We start from the raw sequence: 24,454 nt of genomic DNA on the forward strand, positions 1-24,454 counted from the left end.
TTCAGCATATAGTGGATGTTGTATGCTGAGGGTATTGTGGGGAATGATGAGGATATTTAAAACATCATAAAACTGTGCACAAAGTAAGTTGGAACTTCCACCAGATTACCATTAATGTCTGCTTCCCTGGTAAATACATTTCCTCTACTTCCTTTTTGACTGTGGTTCTTAACTCCTGTCTTCAGGACCCAGTAAAAGGCCAGGTTTGCAAGATAACTGAAATACATCGCAGGTGATATAATTTACTGCTCAGTGATTGCAGTATTCTAGTCTGCATCTCCCCAAGGTAATACTTTAAATCTGGCCTGTTAGTGGGCCCTGAGGACAGGAGTTGAGAACCACTGTTCTATGATCTTTGGACAGAGAACTAGGTTAAATACAACATTTCCTACAGGGACATAGCCAGCAACAATAAAAGCACTTCTAGTTGTGTCAGGAAGAATTAAAACGTTTGTTGGGTGTTTATTGCTGTCTTTACCCCTGCTAGTTTTTCAATTCTACGACTCACCTTCTGCATTTTTATGATACTTCAGCCAAACCATGGGAAAACCTTAAAATACCTGATATATATATATATATATATATATATATATATATATATATATATATATAGATAGATAGATAGATAGATAGATAGATAGATAGATATAGATATCTATCTATATATAAAACTTCTGACATAATTGTGGCATATTTATAACATACTGAAACTAACATTCACTAAACATTTACTACAGGTGAAACTTCAAGGTTTATGTTTTTTAAATGACAGTGATTGGTTCACAGCTTTGTTTTTTGTTTTTTAAATCACTTTAGTCACAATTCAACATTCCATTCATTCTGTTTATAAAACACATAGGGTTTTTTTTTATTATTCTAAAATATAATTTTGGACATTTAAAAGTGCAACAGTTAACACATCTGTGGAGTACATCACAGTCAAAACAAAAAACAAAACAAAAAATAAAAAAAAAATAAAACAAAGGCAGTGATACAGCTTAACATAATTGTTTTGGCAGTATTTAAGGACTATATAGTAATAAAATATACAAATTGATGTATAACATCATCATAGCTTACGTCCTTCATTGCAAAGTAGGACTTTTAACACAAAACATATTTCGTAGAAGTATCTCCTGATAGCAGTGTTCATTGGAAAATAAAAAAAAATATTGCATTTATAGTTGAATTAGTTCAACTTTCTTTCTATTGAACTAAAAAGAAACTACCAATACCGTAAATAAAAGGAATGTATCATGGAACCATCACCCCTAACACTGCATAATATATTAAACAATCTTGTAGATTTGGTCCACTTGGTTGGTTCTTTGAACCAGTTTCCAGTTTATATTGCGTGTCATTTGGATTATTATCAGTATTTAGCAGTGGCTAATTAATGCTAATGGCTAGTCAATAAAATTGAATTATTTCATAATTATATAATAAGACAATTTAGATGTTTCATGGCAATCAACCTTTCCTGCATGACCATTTTAGATCATGTCAAAAACAACATAGGCATCAACACTGTAGTTTTTAAAAGTCCAATGCCTCATGCTGTTTAGGAACCTTACTTAAAAATTTGAGAATTTATTAAAATTTTTATATTTTAAATATCAGGGAAATTATTAAAATGTTTGTATTTTATAACATGTGTGTTATAATCTAGAGAAGCATAGATGTTCACAGTTGTCTATTGCTAGAGGATTAGCTCAAGCTCATAAAATGTCCTGAAGTCAACTTCTGTAATATCATGCCATACATTCTATACAGTTGCCCTCCCCATCAAATTCTAGGCTTCTGATATCCATTACAGATCAAGTGCATAGGCTTACTTTTTCAGTGGAACAACCCCACTCAGTAAAGTCATTTAAGGCTATTATTGCTCTGGGCCCTCTTCTAGACTTGTTTCACTAACAATAGTCATGACATTACTGTCACTAATATATTTTTACTCAATGAATGCTTGTTTAGCTAATTTAAAGGACACCATCCGTACCATTAACACGTAAATCTAGACCTATATAATCTGATTAACAGTTTAGTGTATCATAATACAGTTAGAAATACTTAGTATTAGTTTGGTTTACTTTGTAACACTGTAAGAAATGCTAAACCAAAGAGCTAGCTCTATTCTCTATGCTTCATCAATGTAAACTCTAGTGGTCAACACTATTCTGCCAAACCTAAAGTCACTTCTACCACATGTTAGCAGAATCTTGTTTTAAGCACTATTTCATAATCTGTATTAATCCACGGACACAACACCACATGACTTTATGTTAGTTTGTGTAATACCTAAAGTCCCCTGTAAAAAAATATTAATTTCAATTTATTACAATGGGTTACCAAAAATACTTCTAATATTAATGTAAATACTTGCGTTACTTGCAGAGAACAATAGTTATGAGAACGCTGATGGTTACTGAGGCCCCAAGCCTCATAATTTTTACACCAACTTCTGTTAAAGTTCATTAAAGAAATGTATACTTTATAAGTCTTCATCAGTCATTTAAAGTGGTTTAAAAGGTGTTTGTCAGTTGTTTAACAGCAGCCAATGAAAAGGAACAGCATGCAGAAGTCTTGAGTGGTCTGTTCGCATTAGTTCATATAATAAGTTTATATTTTCATTATTTACATAATTACACAGATGAAATCCAGCTGCTGGTTGATGCCTGTTTTGTATAGGCCAGAATGCCCTTGAAACACATAGCTACTGTTTAAAGGTCTTTTCCGATGTAAAAAAATATAGGAAGGATATACTGAGATGCTACGATGTACCGCATGATAAAAAAAAATGAACTTGGAAGAGCTCAGAAAGTTGACCTTTGTTATGGCCATTGATTCCAGTTCCTACTTGTGTTCTAGGTGCATAAAAATAAAGTAGAAAGTACCATGTGGTTGGCAAGGCTAAAAGTTCCTTGTCATATTGTCCATTGCAATAAAGTGGTCTTCTGAGTAAAAAAATAGAAATCCCTGGATGTCATGTCTCTTGCTCCTATTATTTCCATGGAATGATGAGAGGAAAGGATGCTGTACGTATTCTAGAGGAAACTGTCCTCAACTAGATCTGAAGAATCTATTCCAATGTCATCCATCATTTCAATGTCTTCAATGGTCTCATCCTCTCTCTTGACAATTGTCGAGCTGCTGGATCCAGTCTCAATTGCACTTTCTTCAGATGTCTGAGAACTGAAATTAAAAGTATTTTTATAGTATAGTTGATTTTTATAGTATAATATAAGATGAATAAAAAATGTACAAGATAATTCTGTTTTTTGGGTTTATGTCTAAACTACCTGGAAATACATTTTAAGTCCAGCTTGTTTTTTGGGAGGGTCTATAATTTCTGGTTCAAATACTACCTTCTGCATTTATGAAAAGTACTTCATAAGCTGATGTAAGAAGCAAAACGCCCATGAAACCTAGCCCTGAAGCTTTCCTGTCCAGCCACTTTTCCGGTATGCCAGACTCCTTCCATTAGGTGGTAGGCACACAAAAGTCTATTATTGCTCTACAACAACCAATGGAGATGAAGATGTTGAGCAATGGATTCTGGAAGTAGATTGAATCAAGATTTAAAGCAGCCCCATGGAATAAAAAGGGCTTTTATAATTAAGGTAATTTACCAGTTACACTCACTAATGCAAGTCTAGTCTTTTTTTAATTAACTTCTTCTCATTCAAACATTTAAAGTACATTTTTGTTCTTTTGGATAGAGTAAGGATGGGCTATAACCTTGACTTTCTGTCCCATAGACCAAAACAATAAAGCATAGTACACACGGGCTGAATGCCGGGCAACATCGGCCGGTTCAATGAAAACCAGCCATCATTCGACCCGTGTGTATGGCAGCAAGTCTGACAGAAGCCGGCCATTCAGCTGGCTTCTGTCGGACAAGCATGCTGGAAAACCAGCAGCCTACCAGCTCCCAATCAGCGCTCTCAGCCCTTTTGCTGAAAGCTCTGACCAGAGTGTTCAGGCAGGGGGGACATCCCCCTTTCAGAAAACAATAGCTCAGTGGGAAAGATCGCTATACTAACATCGGATTGTTAATACATCGGCTCCAACCCGAGCTGTCAGTTATTTTCCGTTCAACCCACTGGGTTAAATGATAAAAAAACCGAATAGTGTGTACTAAGCTTTAGTGAAAGGAAATCCCTGCAAATGAAAGGAATTCCTTGGGGACCTCCAGGCCACCAGAACTAGTGTCCCCATTGGAATATTTCCCCTCTATTACTTTTTCTGGGCGACAACCCAAAATTTGGGATTTTCTTTTACTTTAACTTTCAATGCTAATGGTAAATAGGACAAATGAAGAGTGTGAATAGGGGCACAGACAGTAAGAAAAACTGTCAGGTGTTCTAATCTCTCTCTGTCCAAAATGTTAAAAAAAGTTTTGCCTTTAATTATACTTTACGTCAACGTCAAGCCCAATCTTGGTTAGGTGTGTCTGCTTTTTAATTTAAGCAAGTTTTAAGCCATTTAAATAAAATAAAGTTTCTGTAATTACCTGTGTCTGTTTCTTTTGCCTGACTCATCCTCTGATACAGGATCAATATCTGGAAGAGGGATGATGTAACCACTATCAGCACTGAGTCTTTGTTCATCAAATACATTCTCTCTGTCCTTCATTTTGTTCTCATTCTTGTAAGTCACCCCAATGTAGGAATTGTCAGTTTCACAACCCATACGAGTTACAGCTGGATGGTCACTTTTCAGGAAGTCATGGAGAATCTTCTCATAGCACTGTAGAGAAAGAGACACTCATAAGTTGGGGAGAACTTTTATATCATTCAAAATAAAAGCACAATCAAACAACAGACCCCACCATTAGGGGAGTTTGTGTAAAGCATGTTCAGTTAACTGTCCATTTGCTTACAACTCTATTTATGGTTGAAAACTGATAAGCTGCCTATAATTTCCTGTTTTGGTAGTCTATGTTACACAGATGTGAGAGGTTCTTCTGCTGCCCTCAGCAATTCTGGGATCTCTTCAGGTTGTACTTTTAGGAAGGTCTACTTTTACCTTTATGTAAGCTTTCTTTAAAGAAGTAAACTTCCCTGGATTGTTTGCACCTATAGGTAAGCCTATAATAAGGCTTACCTATAGGTACTGTAAATATCTCCTAAGCTTGTACTGTTTAGGAGATAGACATGTGTAGTTCGTTTCATACGAATCGAAAATTCGTGCGAAATTACGAAAATTCATACATTTGGAAGCATCCGAAATACGAATTTCTATGCTTCCGAATTGTATACGAAATACGAAATTTTGTTGACAAATTTCAGATACACATTCCGTTACAATGGAAGCGTGACTGGTGTTTTGTTGACCAATCAGAGGTTTTCTTCTGCTGCTGAGTGAGGGTTGGGAAAATTACCTTTTTTAATATGGGAGTGGAAGACTGGTACTGCTAGTCGATGGGAGATTCAGAATCGGACAAAATAAGAATGTTCGTTAATATTGTTTTATTATTGTCATAATAATTATGATTATTCGTTATGATGAACTTAAAAACCTAGGAAGTCAGCACAGCACAAGGATGGTGGAAGCCCCTCATAATGAGCACAGTACAGGGATGGTGGGAGCCCCTTATAATGAGCACAGCACAGGGATAATGGGAGCCCCTCATAATGAGCACAGTAGGGTACAGCCCCAGGAAGAAGTCAGCACAGTGATGGTGGGTGCCCCTGATAATGAGCACAGCAGGGGTACAGCCCCAGGTGGAAGTCAGTATAGTACAGGGATGGTGGGAGCCCCTCATAATGAGCACAGCAGGGGTATAGCCCCAGGAGGAAGTAAGCACAGCACAGGGATGGTGGGAGCCCCTCATAATGAGCACAGCAGGGGTACAGCCCCAGGAGGAAGTCAGCACAGTACAGGGATGATGGGAGCCCCTTATAATGAGCACAGCAGGGGTACAAACCTAGGAAGTCAGCACAGCACAGGGATGGTGGGAGCCCTTCATAATGAGCACAGCAGGGGTACAGCCCCAGGAGGAAGTCAGCACAGCACAGGGATGGTGGGAGCTCCTCATAATGAGCATAATGAGTCGACGACTGCCTTATTGAGAAAGGTATTTTTTGCTTTTTAAATTCATCATAACGAACGTTCGTAATTGTTACGGTGCACATGTCTATTAGGAGATATTTACTGTACACGCTGCCAATGACAGCATCGGCGCATGCATTCTGAAGGACCAGCCACCCATTCCGTTATATCAGAGCCCTGTGCTGTGACCAGCGACACTTGTGTGCACGAGCAGAAGTGATATCATGCGGCTCTGGCCAGTCACATAGCAGGAGTCTCCGGAACCTGAAGGAATACAGGCGAAGATAGATGCGGCCTCCGGCGGTGACAACGAGGGCTTCATTTGCAGGTAAGTTTCACATTATGTGCTAGTATGTGATGCATACTAGCACTTTATGACTTTACTTTGCAGGTCAGCAAAAAATAAAGAGGCAATGTTTACTTCCTCTTTAAATGTAGTCATTGCTACAGATGTCCCTACACTGGCACTTCATAAATGACTGTATAAACCACTTTTAAAGGAACTTTTTTTTTTTACACCATTTGATTTCCCTCTATGTTTGCAAGTGTATGAAACTGAGACCTTCATTTTTTTTATACTGTTAGAGATTTAATTATATCCTCTTAGCTGGAATATGTTTTTTTTTTTTGACTAGTTCCGCTATCTGCCCATATCTGTAATTCACATTTCTATTGACACCTGCAGCGGTTCGCAGAGTGCAGTGTGAACTGCCTGTGAGTGACATGTGGTATGGGAACCCCGCACAGGAATCACGCTGGTTCCCGCATCGCATATGTGTAAACACAGCCTTATTCAAGCTGTGCAACTGGTACTGCCTTTGGAAATGGAGGGGTTAACTCAATGCCTCTCTAAAGGAATTTCTCAGACTGAAAGACTGAATGATAAAAGTGAGGCTTACTGAAAAAATTTAATTAACTTAAATTTTCTTCTATAGTACTGTAAAGCCAGCCATACATGGATCAAAAATTTGGCTGGTTCAGCAGGGATCAGCCAAATTTCGATCCATGTATGGGTAGGGAGATTGTATAGAAGTTGATCTAGAGATGGACTTCAGTAGAACCACCCTGTCATATTTTCACCGCTCGATCAGCACTGCAGGCTTTAGCATGCAATGCTGATCAGTATATCCTGATGGCAGGAAAGTCTCCCCGCTGTCGGAATACAATAGCTCAGTGGGTCAATGAAGTCAATTTTTTTTTGTTCAACTAATCTATGGACTGCCTAAGATTTGTCATTGCACTAGATCATTTGAAAATCTGTTAACATATTACATGCAGCAGACACTAATGCTACAAACAGTCTTTGTACCGTTTTATACTCTGCAGGTAGAAGACTTTCAACTATTTCACTCAGATGGTAGAAGGAAGGTCTCTTCTCTGGCTCACTGTTCCAACATTTCACCATAATGTCATACCTGGAATTTAAAGAAAATTAAAAGAAAAATTAAGTTGTCTTCATAATTACCAGCAGCACAACATACAAATACTTTGTAGGGCAATTTTATTACACGTATATACTTACACTTCATGTGTCGCATACTCTGGTTTTGCCATTCTGTAGCCACTTTTGATCTTGTTATAAAAAGAAGAATCCACTACCATCCCAGGGTATGGTGTTCCACCTTAACACAAAAGAAAAATTCATATGGGTGCTGTTTCATGCACAATAGGCATCTCTGATCAATGTTGACCCAAGATTTCTAGTACAAACCTGTCGGGGGGAAAAACATAACAAAGCAGAAGTACTCAAGATGATATACCGCCTTGTACACGCGGTCGGACTTTCTGACGGAAAATGTACGATCGGCTCTTGTTGTCAGAAAATCTGATTGTGGGCTCCATCGGACTTTTTCCATCAGAATTTCCGATACACAAAGTTTGAGAGCAGGATCTAAAATTTTCCAACAACAAAATCCGATCGTTTAGATTCCGATTGCGTGTAGACAATTCCGACGGACAAAGTGCCACGCATGCTCAGAATAAATTAAGAGATGAAAGCTATTGGCTACTGCCCTCTTTATAGTCCCGTCGTACGTGTTCTCATTCAGAATTACAACTTTGTGCGACCGTGTGTATGCAAGACAAGTTTGGGCCAAAATCCGTCTGAAAAAATCAGACGGATTTTGTCGTCAGAAAGTCCGACCGCGTGTTCAGGGCATATCATTCATCACTCAAGCATCATCTACTGCCCTACTAAACTGGATATGCATTGAGCAGCTTTCTGATGGTTACACATTGCAGTGTAAGATTGAAGCAAACAGGTGCAGGTATTTCCAATTCAAGTAATTTGAGACACAGTAGCAGTGCTGGAGGGACTATAGTAGTTTGGAGTGAATTTTATTTTGTTTTCAGTTTATAGGTTTTTGTCCTTTTTTTACACCTTTAGTTAAATATTTAGCTTACAAATAAACATTGAATACACAAATGTGACAACGTAGTATGGTTTTCTAAAGATAGCACACAGTAAAAGTATATTCCTTTTAGACCTCTAATAAAAAGTCTGGTGGGAGCCCTACCAGAAAAAAAACATACATTTGTTTTGGGTTAAATGTTGTGGTTGCGTGCTCATAGACAATGCTCTCAGTTCACTACTCCTATTGTTGGTTTAGTATATATTGGTCCCCACCAATTTGCTTTAAAGCTATAAAGCTTATAGACCTCCAATGCTGAAAAAGTAATGTGAGTGGCTGAGGTTGTCACATACCATAGTATTTACTCTGCCACTGAAAAAGGTGGGTCAAACTCAGCTCATGGTTTTTCACGGCGCTGCTGATGCCAAACAAAATCTTTGCCTTATACTTTTTAGGTACTTTTCCCTAAGTATAATCACAATGCAGTATAACATTTCTCAGTGAAATGGGGTACACACAATGCTGGTATCCATACTTCTTTCCACTAATGTAACATCATAATTATAAACACCTACCAAGAGAAAATATTTCCCAAAGAAGAATGCCAAATGACCACACGTCACTCAGGGTTGTGTAGAGGTTATCAAAGATGCTTTCTGGTGCCATCCATTTTACGGGAAGAAAAGTCTGCAGAGCAGAGAAATAGAAATGCAACAGTGAAGCCCAAGTCATTACCTTAATACAAATAACCAGACAGGCCAACAAGATGTGTCTATAAGGAACATTTAGGGATGTTTTTAGCATGTGGCATTTGAAATCTCCTTGGAACTAGCCCTGAGATGCGGACAGCTTAGTATAGGCCATAACATAGCAAAGGATATAATCTCAACAAATATTTACAGGACTAGCTCTTGTTTGTGTATAGAGTAAAACATTTATCCTAGGCAGACTTTGGGTGTGCCTGGCTAAATTGAGCTAGTGATTTAGGGTTTGCATATGTTAGAGAAATGATATGTAATTTACTCTGACCTACACTTCCACCAAGCATCAGTGCTCTAAAATCAAGCATGGCCATGAAAATTATAATCTTCTATCTGTGTTAAACTGTAAAGCAAGGGTAGAATTGATACGTACGCTGCCCTTTGAAACATAATTAGAGTCATGCATGATGTCTCTGGCCAGACCAAAGTCACAGATCTTGACTATTTTTCCTTGTGCCAGCAGAACATTTCGAGCTGCCAAGTCACGGTGCACACACTGTAAGAGGACAAACAACACAACGAAATTAGGGGCTTTACAGGGCGTGGATTAGAAACAACTCTGGAATAAGTATGTAACATTGACTTACATTTTTTGAAGCTAGGAACTCCATGCCTCGGGCAACCTGGTAGGTAAAACTTAGCAAATCCAGCATCGTCAAACCCTCAAAGCCCTCATCTGAGAAAAGGTTTTTCACCTCTATTTAAAGAAAAATTAGAAACATTATATGGTCAGCCGCTAGATTTGAGGAATTGTTTAAAAATTAAAAAGCAATTCTAGTTATACATTAAAAACACAACTATGTCTTGGTACTTTGACATATTATATATTATAAACTTGATATATTATTCAATACATTAGGAATGCCTGTGTTGTCCATTTTAGGATGGTAAGAGGCTGACCTAGTGAGTAGATACACTAATATACAGTAGGAACTGTATACGCTGCAACAATAATACACATAACAGCCATTTCTCAAAAATCTTCAGTCATGAGTAGTGTTTAAGGAAATTTCCTTAAATTATATGACTTCATTATAAAATAAAATTATAATTTAAAATATAAATTATAAGTGAAGATGGTGTCTACTGTTAAGAACCAGACCATAGCACTGAAACCAATAATGATAATAATTTTCCTGTTGTAATACTCATTTGTAATAATAGAATTCTAAAAAGCTGATGCAGGTGCCTATTTACTTAAAGCTGACATAAGGGCTTATTTACCTGACATAGGCCTCTTTTTGTAAGACGCTGGACGATCATACCAGGACCTCTGAATATCAGAATATTTAGACACCTCGTTCATTTCATGCATTGGAACATACTGGGTATTGTCAGCTTGCTTCATGTCCATATAGTCACCATTATTTTCAAAAGATAAAATTACATAGCTGCAATAGAAAAAGAAATGACATTTGAACCTATTTATTGGTGCCTTATAATCAAGGTCAGATACATACATGCATCTACAAACGTTTAATTCATAAATTATGTACAGCAATTTAATCCAAGTAACATGCTATTAATTTGCATGCAGAAAAAGCACAACATTTCGGTGAACCTTTCCCAATATGGTCAGTTTGGTTGGCTATTTTGTCAGCCAAATTACCTAGAAAAGGATATAATGGCTAGACATTTTTAACATTAGTAATCATCCTAGGTCTATGCAATGCAGTGGTTCTCAACTCCTGTGCTTAAGATTCACTAACAGGCCAGATTTTAAGTATTACCTTGGGGAGATGCAGACTAGAATAGTGCAATCACTGAGCATCAAATAATATCACATCTGATGTATTTCAGTTATCTTGCAAACCTGGCTTGTTCATGGGTCATGTGGACAGGAGTTGAGAACCACTGATGTAATGTTTAAACTGTAAAGAGATATAATGTGCTTTTATAGAAATAATAGCATATTGAGAGGGTGAAGATCATATTATGGTTCATCAATGAATGGACAGTAGTCAAAATTGTAGCTGGTTTCAGACACTGACCAGAGGGGGTGACATTATATCTTTAATGGGTGGGCACCCTTATATAGGAAAACACAGAATTCATTTTGATGGGAAATTACCACACTATACTGGTCTGTTATTGTATGTACACAGTTGTGTTTGTATGTATGTTTGTATATTTTGTGGGGCGGAGTTTCTAGTGCTGACATCACACCACTGCACGATCCCGGGTCAGTAGGATTTCTACGTGAATGTTTTTTCATTTGCACTTGTCTATTTATGATTTTACCATCAATAGCGCTTTTGGCTTCCTGAGCCCCAGGCCAAGACAAGAGAAGCCTCTTGGCCTGGCACTCAGGAAGCCAAAGCGCTATTGATGGAAAGGTTTGCTTTGTGAGAAAAAGAAAAGTGTGGGTATTCCACGAACGTGTCAGTTCATTTGACTCTGAATGGGAGAAAGCTGTGTTTTCATTTGTGAACCGGTCAAATATTGTCTGAGAGGAGTACAGCGATTGGACGAGTTGATAAGCATTCGTTGATATTTAAGTGCATACGACCCTCTGTAATTTAAAGGGTCCATACGATGAGGTGAGCAGCCAATTTTACCATTGGTGGTGGTCCCCCCCTTGGCACTAAGTCACTTTATGCATGAACTGACTGTATACCACTGAAGATTCCTCACGTGGATTTTTTGACACAAAAGCTATTTTGGACTTTTAATTAATTTTAATATGTTAGTAATCATTTTATTTTAGTTAGAGCGCTGTACCATCTGTTTGATATATTGTATTTTGGGATTTGGTAATTGATCCTTGGTGTTCAGCAGCTTTTTGTAAAGAGGTTGTACTGTGCTGATTTTTCTGTATTTATATTTATGATTTTATATTATTTTAATAAAACTACTGCACTATTAGCACATCATTTCTGGCTTGTGGTGAGCTTTATCTCTCCATAGTTGGAGTTTATCAGAAGGTCCCATGAAATGTGGATCGCTGCACTTGCTTCAAGGATACTCTTATGAGTCACAAGCGGTTTTGTTGTTGTAATAACAGCCTTATGTTTCAGTGAGTGTTGAATTTACAATGAGTTGGTGGTTGGTTTCTCGAGTAAGCATATCATTGGTGATATTGTTTTTTTTACTGGAACCTCAAGAGGGCAGTACCTAAGAAGTAACAGCAATACCAATGAAACAATCTGACCTTTATTCTACCCAGTACAAATGATGATTTTGTTTTTTCAAGATATGAAACCAAAAAAAACTCCTGTATGTAATAGAATAATAGTAACCTGACAGTTTGGTGGTTTTGGTTGCTATAGTACATATACCAGTAATTAAAAAAAGGCTTCTGCATACTGTGGCATCTTTCTTAGTATAGTAACCAATCTGGAATGCTGTGGACTTTATGACAACATGAAAAATAGATGAAATATATAAATACAAATGCTAGATTAAAGATCATCTCAAGCTAGCATGCTTTTGGTGAGGATAATAAATATGTTTCCATCAAATTAGTTAGCATGAAAAGTCACAACAACCATATTAGTATAAGGATAGAAAGTAAAAAGGTGCCATACTTTTCATACCTTCTGGTGCTCTCATCAACTGGGTTCAGGCCAAAGATGTCGAGATCTTTCTTTAGCTTCTCTGGATGTCGACTCTGAAAGCTATCCCGGTTTTTATGCAGATGATTCACCAGGTCCCCATAAAAGCAGTATTCAGTAATTATATAAATAGGACCTGAAAGAGAGTAATTACCAAGCTAAGCCATTGCTTTCAACCGTTTTATGTAAAGTGGTCTAACTGCACCTCTGTGGTGTTTTGGACAGATCTAACAAATCTAACTAAGCATTTCTAAAGTCTAATTTCTAAGTTAGACGATTATTAAAGTCACTGCAAGCGGTTGGAAATTTCAGTTTCAAATATTGGAGAAGCATTCCTTCTGATATGCTGTCAGAGGTTTCATAAAGATGAAGAAGGTAAGATCAAAAAAAATATTAGATACCTGACTTGGTACATGCTGCTAACAAGTTGACTATGTTTAGATGAGGTCCAAGATGAGTCATGATTTTCAGTTCAGACATTAGAGCTTGTTTCTCACTGGATCTGGCAGTGGCTGTTGAGGGAGAAATATATTAATATATTTACATTTGTTCAAAAATTATCATATGTATCATTAAATGTTTTTATCATGATAGATCGATAGATAGATAGATAGATAGATAGATAGATAGACTGTTGTATAAATAGATTATAAATAGCAAGATAGAAAGAGCACCTACGTTTAAGCATTTTCACAGCAACTTTCATCACAGGCTGTGATCGGCTAAGTCCATATGCAGCTCCTTCTACTACCTTTCCAAAGGCACCAGATCCAAGGATTCGACCTAAATAATATAAATGAAGATACTAATTGTTTATTCTATAAAATTATAATAAATTATATTCATAATACATTTATTATCATAAATTGTAATAAATGAGCAGTTTTAAACTGCAAAGATGAGCACGATAACATGCCCCATGATTGCATTGTCACACTAATAACAAATGTGCCAGTTTTTTGGGCAGGTGCTTTAACCACTTCCGGACCAGCTCATACCGATATACATCAGCACTTTGAAGGGGGATAACATTGGTATGGCAGCAGCTAGCTACCATAAACCTATTATCCTCTTCTTAGGTGAGCGGTCTGGTTTCAGATAAAATAGGTCTCTGCAGTGGATTCGCCGCGAGATCAATTTTATCAGCGGCGGTGCCCTCCACCGCTTAACGGAGCCATCTGTCGTGGCGGAGGCAATTCTCTTCCTAGCTTGGTATGGAGACGAGTGAGGGGAAGATGGCCCCCGCCCATCTCCATACCATTGCAGGGCGGAAGCAACATCATAACTTCACTTTCGCCCATAGCTCTTAAAGCAACATTTTTATTATTTTTTACATTTAATTTTTTTTATTGCATTTTATTGTAAATATGAGATCTGAGGTCTTTTTTGACCCCAGATCTCATATTTAAGAGGTCCTGTCATGCTTTTTTCTATTACAAGGGATGGTTACATTCCTTGTAATAGGAATAAAAGTGACACTTTTTCTTTAAGAACAGTGTAAAAAAAAATAATAATAAAAAAATTGTAAACACGCCCCGTCCCGCCAAGCTCACGCGCAGAAGCGAACGCATACGTGAGCAGCGCCAACATATGAAAACGTTGGTCAAACCACACATGTGAGGTATCGCTGCAATCGGAGCGAAAGCAATTCTAGCCCTAGACCTCCCTTAACTCAAGACATGCAACCTGTGGAATTTTTTAAACATTGCCTATGGAGATTTTTAAGGGTGAAAGTTTGTCACCATTCCACGAGCAGGCACAATTTTGAAGCGTGACATGTTGGGTATTATAAATGGTATCAATTTGCATTATCTTTCACAATATAAAAAGAAAGGGGCTAAATTTACTGTTGTCTTATTTTTTAATTCAAAAAAGTGTATTTATTCCAAAAAAAGTGCTCTTGTTAGACCGCTGCGGAAGTATTGCCGCCATTTTATTCTCTAGGGTGTTAGGGAAAAAAAGTATATAATGTTTGGGGGTTAGGGGGTTAGGTCTAAGTAATTATCCTCAAAAAACATGTTTTTAACTTGTAAACAACAAATCTCTGTAAGAGGCTCGGTCCTTCAGTGGTTAAATGGCCATTCCATGCAATAATATCATGGTCCCACACCTAAAACATCATTTTGTCCATGAATTTACCATTTATAGGAAAAAATTATTATGAGATAAAATATTGAACCAACGTGAACGGTAAGCCAACAAAAAAGTGATATTTTAGTTGTAGGTCGGCTATTGCCTTTTTAGATGGATATTCCAACACTGAGCTTCTCTTGCCCTAGTTCCTGATCACATCATGATGGTCAAATCAGATGTGCAAACCCAAGAACTCAAGTGCAGAGATTTCACCATTAGAGTTCCTGAGAGATACAACAAACTGTCAAGTTGTTTATAAATTGCTGAATATAATGGTTTTTGGTGGACTGATACTTTAAAATAACTCCATCTTAATAAATTAAAAGGGAAGTAAACCCTTCCAAACAACTTGGACCTATAGGTAAGCCTAGATTAAGGCTTACCTGTAGGTCCAAGCAATATCTCCTAAACCTATATGGTTTAGGAGATATTTGCCCGAAAATGGGCACCGCTGTCTACGGCGCACGCGCCGTAGACAGCGGCGCGCATGCGCACTAAATGCGGCAAGTCCAAGAATGGATTTGCCAAATTTGTCGACTCCCGTGCGCATGCGCGGGAGTGACGTCATCGCGGCCTCGCCGTATGACAGCGGCGGAGCTGCGAGGCGCGACTCCCGTGCGCATGCGCGGGAGTGACGTCATCGCGGCTTCGCCGCTGTCATTGGTCGGAGCTGCGAGACGCCACCAGCAAGATGGACGCGGCGGACTACAGGGATCAGCGGCGACTTCGCTGGCTCCTGTGTCAGGTAAGTGACACATAATGAGCTACTATGCGATGCATAGTAGTCCATTATGCTTTACCTTTGCAGGGAAAAAAAGAGGAAGTAAACCCATCAGGGTTTACTTCCTCTTTAAGTCTACTCTGTGACTAAAATGGCATTTGAATGTATCTAAATGTTGGGGGCTATATCAAATCTATAAATTAACTATGCTTTTCTTACCAAGAACAAGGCCATCTCTTGGAAATTCCCAACGTGAGTCATAGGGCAACTGCATTGGGTCTACGTATATATATTCATGGCCATCCGGGCTGATTGACTCAATCACTCGCCATCTAATCTCATATCTTGGTTTCTGAAAGATTAAAAAAGGGGTGTCAGAATGCTAATGAACAAATACGATGTTGACCATTGTCTTATGGTATGTGCCAGCCATTCCTTACCTGCTTCCATATGATGACTAGGACTATGAGTGATATGATAACAATCACAAGGAGAACGAGCACCGCAGCAGCCACTGTCAGTTCTGAGCGTAGGGCTGTGAAGAGAAATTCAATTATTACATTACGGTATCTTAAAACACTGTACTAAAGGGCTATATTGACAAATAAAGTTAGGTGCTTTCCACCAATAAATTATTTTTATTTTTTTGCTTTTTAGGTATTTTAAATGTTAACGCTAGAAAAATATGCGCTGAAGCTTTCAAAACAATATCAAGAAGAAATTGGGGTACTGGAATGAGTGTGTTTACTGGAGTATCAAGTGTGAGATAGTAACTAAGATAAACAACTAACCCTTCAAAATATTTTTTTAGAAAAATGCATTGTCTTTGTACTTACTAGGCGCAACCAATTTCAGCTCCCTTGCAACAACCCCAAGATCATTCTTTGCTATACACCGGACTGCTACAGTCTCCTCCACCTTCTTGAAAATCACTTGACTCTCCACTGTGTTCTCATTGTCTTGATGAGTCTCCATGCTGATTTCTGTGCCATTGGTTACCAAAACAGACCAGGAGCTGTCATTATTACACCTGCAAAAAAAAGCATATTGTCAGGAATTGGTTTTGCAATGTCATCGAACAAATATTGCCACACTGCACAAAATGTTAGCTCTTTACCTTTTTATATCCCTGCAAACCAACCATTCCACATCTGGAATGGGCATCCCTTTAGCTAGACACTCCACGGTTTGCTGACCAGATGAGCCATGGTGATCATCCACTAGTGTTAATATCAAAGCAGGGACTGTGAGAAATTTAAGAAAATCAAAATGTAATACTCTCCAAGGTGTCTATTTATACATTTTTTTCACACAGGATGCACACAGGTTTCACACACAATTTACACATTCTTGTATTTAGGTTCAACAGGAAAAATGCATATGGGACATATGGGTGGAAGTTGTGCATCCTGTGTGAAAACAATTATAAAAGTAAATAACATATATTCAACTATGCAAGATAAAAAAAAAAGTAAAAATTGCGTAAATTTTACATTAATAGCATTATAAAACTAATGAAATAATATCTAAAGCATATGTGTATTACATGCAGATCAAATGTTCAAGGTGTAAGTCGGTCTTGTGGTGTTATCATTATCATTAGTAGGTTCAAGAACCTTCAGAAATTAGGATGACCTTTTGTCAACCAATCAGTTCCATAGGTAAAGAAAAGGTAGCTATTTAAGAGTCTATGGTGTAGATTTACTAAAATTGGTTCACTCAGAATCTGGTGCAGCTGTGCATTGTAGTCAATCAGCTTCTAACTTCAGCTTGTTCAATTAAGCTTTGGCAATAAAACCTGGAAGCTGATTGGTTTACGTGCAAGTTTACACCAGATTTTGCACTCTCCAGTCACAGTAAATAACCCCTATGTATTGGAGTAGGACAAGTTGTCCTACTTCGAGGGATGTGCTTCGAGTTTGAGTCGAACATAAATTTGACTCGAACATCGGGCATTCGCCCGTTCGCCGAGCAGCAAATTTTATGGAGCACTCTCGGCAAATTTGAACACCCCATAATGCACTGCAAAACCGCAGTGAATTGCTGTATGATGATTGGCCAAACCATACACCTGACCTTAATGGCTCAGGGGGACTAAGTCCATGCCCCACACTATATAAGGCTGCTTACACAGCATAGTATAGTGTGTTATAGTGGACAGAGATAGAGAGCTAGATCAGGCAGGCAGGTTAGTTAGTTAGTGGCAGTATATTTGATATATATATATATATATATACAGCCAGACTAATATATATATATATATATATATATATATATATATATATATATATATATATATACTCTGTATTCAGCGTAGCCTATATATACAGTGCATTCGGTGGTGTACAGTAGATAACTCAGTGCAGGCGGTGTACACAGTATATAATACAGTGTAGTGCGATGTTAAAAAAAAATCCCATCATGTCCAGAAGGCCTCCAAGGAGAGGCAAACACTCAAAGGACACTAAAAGAGGACAAGCAGCCTCTGAAATAATATTTAACAGTAGGGACCGTTCCTGCACCCAACAAGAGTAACTGTGAAGGGTTACAGTGTTGTGGCACCACCAACACCTAAGGTCCAATCTTTCTGCCCCTGTTTAACAGGGGCATGTTATTACAATTTTTTAAATAATATTTAACAGCTGTGCCCATTCCTGCGCCCAACAAGAGTAACTGTGAGGGGTTACCGTGTTCTGCCATCACCAACAACATCATCTAAAGCCCAATTTTTCAGCAGAGTATATAGTGCAGTCCGCATAGTATATATACTGCAATTCAGAGTATATCGTGTAATCAGTCCGTATTGTATATATACTGCAATTCAGAGTATATAGTACCCTTAGTGTAGTATGCATAATACAGTGCAGGGTATATAGAGCAGTGTACAATATATAATATAGTGTATATAGTTTATAGTGTATTGACATGGGTTCCCCCTGTCCATACCAGGCCCTTTGGGTCTGGTATGGATTTAGGGGGTGACTCACACGCTATCGCACTAATTCTTTATCTGTTCGCAAGTTCTGGTGCGAACAGAACCGGGGGGTGTTCATCTCATCACTAGTGGCTATGACTGACACTTGTTAGGAGATGTCCAAGCAACTGTCACTTAGGAAACTGGTATAATCAAAGAGAGCCACTGCCATTCATATTAGTTGGGAAGTGAATTTTGGGAATTCTACGATTGAATACATGGTACTGTACATTTATCTTTTATAGCACTTGTAAGCTCTGCTGTTAAAAAGATTACCAGTACATTTCTGAGGACCTGGAAACTGAAGTGCCATGGTAGTTGAGTAAGCAGACAGATCCAGGGCTCTGGGAGGGTCAGGTCAGGTGTGAGAGAGTCTCTCCTACAGAAAGGGTAGGTTTGGAATAACCTATGGGGTCTGATCATATGATACATCCTCAGTATGGGTGGGCTAAAATAGAATCCATACTGAGGATGGGTTTTGAACTGTTGATAAACCACGGTACCTGGAACAAACAGACTCCCAATCTATATTAGCCTATGTGCCTAGAATACTAATTCATACTGTGACAAAGACAATTGTGTTATTTGCACTACAAACATAATCACCTTTAAAAAATGGGGTATTTACCTTTAATTTGCAGCTCAAATGAGGACGTTTTTGTTTCTGCATCATTCTGAACTACAAGTGTGTACACGCCGCCATCCTCCTCTTTGACACGGATGAGGTTCAATCTACTTGTATATCTGATAAAAAAACAAAATGCATACACTATATAAAAATAAGGTATTTTTTATGGTATCTAAAAGTAAAAACATAGCTACACACTGTGACATCTAGAGTGGTTCATAGAATACTATATATTACTGGAGCACGCCTCTTTACATATTAGATAACTTGTTGGTAACCATTGATATGAGGACCATACCAGGAGAATAAATACACCAAATGATGTGAACCAATGTTTTATAGCTATTCTTACTTAACATGTATCTTTATTCAAAACAAAAAAGCGTGCAGGGTTCAGATATAGTAAAGCCTCGTACACACGGTACGATTGTTGGACAACCGAGCATCTGATTTTTGTCAAAAGGGCGTGTGCCGGGAACTTGTCTTGCATACTAACGTTACACAAATTGTTGCGCCACAAACACAAAGGTAATGGCGTACTACGAGGAATTTCAGCTCTTGAGTGCTACCCTTTGGGCCCCCTCTGCTAATTTCTTGTTTGGTGAGCATGGATTCCAAGCATGCGTGTTTGTACTTTCGACTTTTGTTTGACAGCTGTCATTTTGACAAAAATTTACGAGCCTGTCATCCAACATTTGCTGGCCGAAAATTAGAAAATAATTGTTGAAAGGGGTGTACTAACGGTAAGAACTTTGGACAACAGCCTGTCAAACGACAATCCCCTTCTGATTTTCGTACCATGTGTATGAGGCTATAGGCTCAGCATCTGTGCGCTAGACTAAAGCTGAGTAAACACTATGAGGTTTTTATTTTTTTGCCCAGCCAGCAGGCTGAATGAAAAAAATACTAGCAATTCCTGCATCCGCACAAGCAAGGTGGATCCAGAAATCCTCTCTGGCCCTGCTGTGCTATTGTATTCTGACAATCAGCTTCTGTCGAACAGAGAGGGTTACACACAGGTCAAAATTTGGTCCATGCCTGTTGAAGCTGCCAAATATTAATTTGTGTGCAACCAGCTTAAGTAAGCGATAAAATCTATTCAGATTAATGCTTTTTAACGTATTACTGCAACTATATGTACTCTGATGCGGTGCAATTGATTCTCATCTCTGTTGTGGTGTGTTGGCAGCCCAATCTGACAAATTGGCTGTTTTAATGCACCCCATCAGACAGATTAAGTCTAAATGGGTCCTAAGAAAATATAAATGTAAAACATTGATTTACTCCAAGACATTACTTTTTTTTTTACATATTATAAGGATCTTACTTAGCTTCCTCGCTCCTGATGGTGCTCATAGTGATCTCTGTCATGCTGTCGTTGAGGGTGGCATTGTCCTTTAACCATACGATCTTTGGTGCTGGGTAAGCCTCCACCTCCACAGAAAAAGCTTTTACTTCATGGAGATTTGCGAATTCCAGCTGTCTAAACTTAGGGTTTAGTGTTACAAATCCTTTATCTGCAAATCAAAATGTTTTACAGAAATTATAGGAACTGTTAGAGAAATTTTGAAATGTAATAACTTCCTCAAAATTGTAAAAATGTCCTTGAAAAAATACATTTAGAAGATCATAGCTACTGTTTTTGCAGCTTCAACATGTCAAAAATCCAATCATGTGCAGCAATTTTTTGAAAATATGGAACAACCCCACTAGTGTAATTTCCTTACACTCACCATGAACTGTAACATTAACTTGCTGTATTTCTTTGTCTTCTCCTGTAGCAGGAATGACCACACATTCATATTCCCCAGAATCCTTCTCTGTAACATTTGGGATGGTTAGTGTATATTCCAGTCTTATCGTAGGCTTCTTGCTTTCTTCAACTTTTATAGTACCAGCTTTTCTCTGCAATTACAATATGTACTCTTTAGGGCACAAAAGAAATAACATTTTAACACGTAATGCTTTGGAGAATAAGTTAATTTTACAAATCAATTTTACAAATGTAGTATGTAGAAACAATTATTGCGCAGATAAAAAAAAGAAGATATGCAAATATAAATTTAAAACAAAGCTACTGGCAATAGCACAACAGAACAAATTGCGTGAAAACATATAAAACATGAATTGCTCCGCTCACATGTTTTATAATTTTACAAATGTACAGCAATGTTTTGATCCTGTAGAATATAGATGTATTTAATATAACCCTTCCATCTTGCTCTTTGTGATTTTATTTATTATTGTAGCAATAGTATCCATCAATGTAATTTTTTCATTATAAATATTAAAAAATTAAAAAATTCCAATGATAGGCTTAAATTTATCCAAAAGCCTATTTTCTATCACAACTGTTTGAAGACATGTGCTGTGTACAAGTAAAACAACTATAAGCATTGGTGCTATTTTGCTGTTATCTGATCTAGATTAAATAAAAATGGTCTTAAAGAGGAGTGAATGATTGATCACTATTCTCTACTGGTTTTAAATTGATTATCCATGGTCCATGTACCATCAAGGAAAAGAAAGCATACCAGAATATAATTTTTTCTTTGCATTTGATTATGGAAAAGATCTAAATATAAACATGGCATACCATTTGGCTTCTATGGTGCCTTATGGCACAAGGCTCCCAGAAATGTCTTAATACACAGTTGTTTAATGCGGTAGGAATAGCATTTGACAAATGTGTTTGTGTAAAATTAATGTATATAGTTTTTTGGAAATGAATGCAACTAGTATTCTTGGGGGGGGGGGGCTTAAAATTTTGCTATGGAGTCCCATAATAAAGCCCTGGATCAATACCACTACACCTTCTATATGTGGGACATTAATGAGTGCAGCTTTAGCTGTGTTTTGCAAACTTTAGAGAGGATTGATATGTATTGGATATAAAACCAAATAGATGCAGCACATTTCTTTTCAGTGCATGTTTTATAATGTTACATTTATGGTAATTGATGCTATTGATAAGCAAAATCAACAGCCGAATACAGAAGGTGCTAGAGTTACTTTTCTATTGTAATGTGTTGTTATCCTTTAAATGATATAGAGTAAAAATTAACATAAGGTGGATCTGCAGTTTAATGTGGGCATGATTCCTCATTGGCTGCCCTGTACCCTTTGCCTTGTTAAAAGCCATCTTGCTATTTTTACCTGCTTTCCTGGGTAATTCCACTGCAGGTCAACCACCTCATTCTCTAGAACGATGCAAGAAATAATGATGGTTTCACCCGTTCTGAAAACTGTTTTTTGGGCTTGCATTTCCACGGCAAGGTTATTACTGGCTGTAAGACATAAGAAGGTCAATGTAACAAATATTACTAAATTAAAACTCTCTGCAACCGCACACGATGAGCAATTTTTTAATTCTGCACTCATTTGTAAAAATATTTTAGCATTTCCATTTTAAATTGATAAAAGTTGACAACTAGTATCAACAAATAAGTGAAAGACCTTTAGGTTGGTGGCCTATTATATAGAAGAAATCTTGAAGTCCACTGTGATATAGACATAATCAGTGTTACAACAACTGTTTAGCTAATCTCTAATCCTTTGTTATGAGAAAGGGGCACTGTGTTTAGCTAATAGCTTTATGTATTTCTGTTAATTGCTACTTTTATTTTATTTTTGTATCCCATTATTTGAGTAAAAACGTAAGCTTTAAGAGCAGCTAAAAAAAAAGAGGAAAAAAATGCTTCCCATGGGAGTATTTTTCAAAGACTTACAACAATCATGGCATTTATGTCTCAAAAGATTGATTGGGTATAATGAGTTCATTCAAAGCTCTCAGAGATCAAGACCTGTGAAATAATCACACACTGAATACATTCTGAAATCTGTGCTGGAAACACAATCCTCATAATTAGTTACTGATTCTGTTATGAACACTGTACAGCTATAAAAACTAGAAGGGTCGGGCAGAATTGATGTCCAGTGAAACTAGTCAGATGCCTCCTTTCCAGTAAAAAAAATAGCAAGTAAAAGCTGCCTGGTCACAGGTATTGATCCCTCTTATCTTTCCTTCCATCATTTTATAAGAGATTTAGTAAAGCAAAGAAAATCACAATACACAAACATCATGCAGCATTAAATAAAGTATATTTTAGGAAACCAACAGACATCAAATTAATGCAACATTTAGCCCAAAAAGTTGGGTTTATAAGCGATTTGTCTGTTGTTATTTTCCACATATACCCCCTGGATGACATGGGAAGGGATCAATTATCTGAAATAGATTTTCCCAATTAGGCCTCGTGTACACTGCTGCTGGTAAACGGTTGTCTAGGAGCAGTTGGGCATTTTTTTTCAACTGCTCCTGAACTCTTCTCTGTTATCTTATCTGTCCATGTACACAGGGTAATTTATAGTCATTTCTAGGCAGTTGAGTTTAGAGGCTTGTTTGGAATGCAAAAAAATGGGTTCAGAAGCTGGGTTCAGAGGCATTTCAACCACCAACCACTGCTAAATGCGGCTAACCGCGGTAACTCGCGTTTAGCTGTAGTTCGTTTACAAGCCTTTTTCATTTTTGGCTATTTGATCAAATATATATATATATATATATATATATATATATATATATACATATATATATATATATACATACATATATATATATATATATTTTTTTTTTTTTTTTTTTAACGTTTCTAAACACAAGTTAAATCGTTCAGGAGAGGTTATAAAAACATCCCGTGTACATGAAGCCTTACTGTTGTTTTCGTAACAAATGGCGAACACCAAAGGGTTTCTGTAAAATGCATATACCCGTCCCTTCATCTAAATAGATTGTGCATGTTTATGAAATAGTAATGTTATGCTAATGCTATGACATAAACATATTCTAACTCTCAGATCTGACAACCACCATTTATGGATAGGCTTAGAGAACACATTGGGGCCCTTTTAGCTGCAAGCCATCGTATTAAGTCTTGTACACTCTATGTTCAACCCAGTGGGTGTAATGAAAAAAACTGACAGCTCAGGTCAGAACTGCTTTACATACAATCTAATGTTAGTCTAATGTTAGTACAGCTATCTCCCCTGCTATGGCTATGTTACCAATGGCAGGTACAATGTTTGGATCTTAAATTCTATGCTGTCTGAGCAGAGGAAAAGGTAGGAGAGAGACCTAACCTGACTTTGGGCCCCTTGTTCTTGTTGGGCAAAGTGGCAACTTTTTTTACTCAGTGTGGGCATTTTTTTCTCTGGAAAAGAGATTTAGGCCTGTCCCATATACCCTAATAATAGTTAGAAGTATGTGGCATAGTGCCACCAA

At 37.5% G+C, this 24,454-nt stretch overlaps 1 protein-coding gene across 3 annotated transcripts in view; it reads right to left on the bottom strand.

Annotated features, from left to right (window-relative positions):
• Nucleotides 1-838: 838 nt before the first annotated feature.
• The window catches only part of PDGFRA (platelet derived growth factor receptor alpha), a 41,895-nt gene continuing 18,279 nt past the window's right edge, over nt 839-24,454 (bottom strand). For 2 of the 3 annotated variants that reach the window (XM_077477478.1, XM_077477479.1), the window contains exons 5-23: nt 22,333-22,463; nt 20,910-21,081; nt 20,504-20,693; nt 19,177-19,292; nt 16,692-16,818; nt 16,411-16,604; nt 16,015-16,109; nt 15,794-15,926; nt 13,399-13,503; nt 13,122-13,232; nt 12,694-12,856; nt 10,391-10,557; nt 9,754-9,863; nt 9,540-9,662; nt 8,981-9,092; nt 7,577-7,676; nt 7,364-7,469; nt 4,514-4,749; nt 839-3,192 (exon numbers count right to left, since the gene is read on the bottom strand). In XM_077477478.1, coding sequence (XP_077333604.1) covers nt 3,045-3,192; nt 4,514-4,749; nt 7,364-7,469; nt 7,577-7,676; nt 8,981-9,092; nt 9,540-9,662; nt 9,754-9,863; nt 10,391-10,557; nt 12,694-12,856; nt 13,122-13,232; nt 13,399-13,503; nt 15,794-15,926; nt 16,015-16,109; nt 16,411-16,604; nt 16,692-16,818; nt 19,177-19,292; nt 20,504-20,693; nt 20,910-21,081; nt 22,333-22,463 — 2,639 coding nt within the window. In that variant the 3' untranslated portion in view covers nt 839-3,044. The remainder of the gene's footprint in view (nt 3,193-4,513; nt 4,750-7,363; nt 7,470-7,576; nt 7,677-8,980; nt 9,093-9,539; nt 9,663-9,753; nt 9,864-10,390; nt 10,558-12,693; nt 12,857-13,121; nt 13,233-13,398; nt 13,504-15,793; nt 15,927-16,014; nt 16,110-16,410; nt 16,605-16,691; nt 16,819-19,176; nt 19,293-20,503; nt 20,694-20,909; nt 21,082-22,332; nt 22,464-24,454) is intronic. The other variant, XM_077477480.1, reaches the window with a different exon arrangement.

The sequence above is a fragment of the Lithobates pipiens genome, unplaced genomic scaffold (assembly GCF_037356315.1).
Source record: "Lithobates pipiens isolate NorthernLeopardFrog02 unplaced genomic scaffold, aLitPip1_a1.2 Scaffold_13, whole genome shotgun sequence".
NCBI classification, from domain to species: domain Eukaryota; kingdom Metazoa; phylum Chordata; class Amphibia; order Anura; family Ranidae; genus Lithobates; species Lithobates pipiens.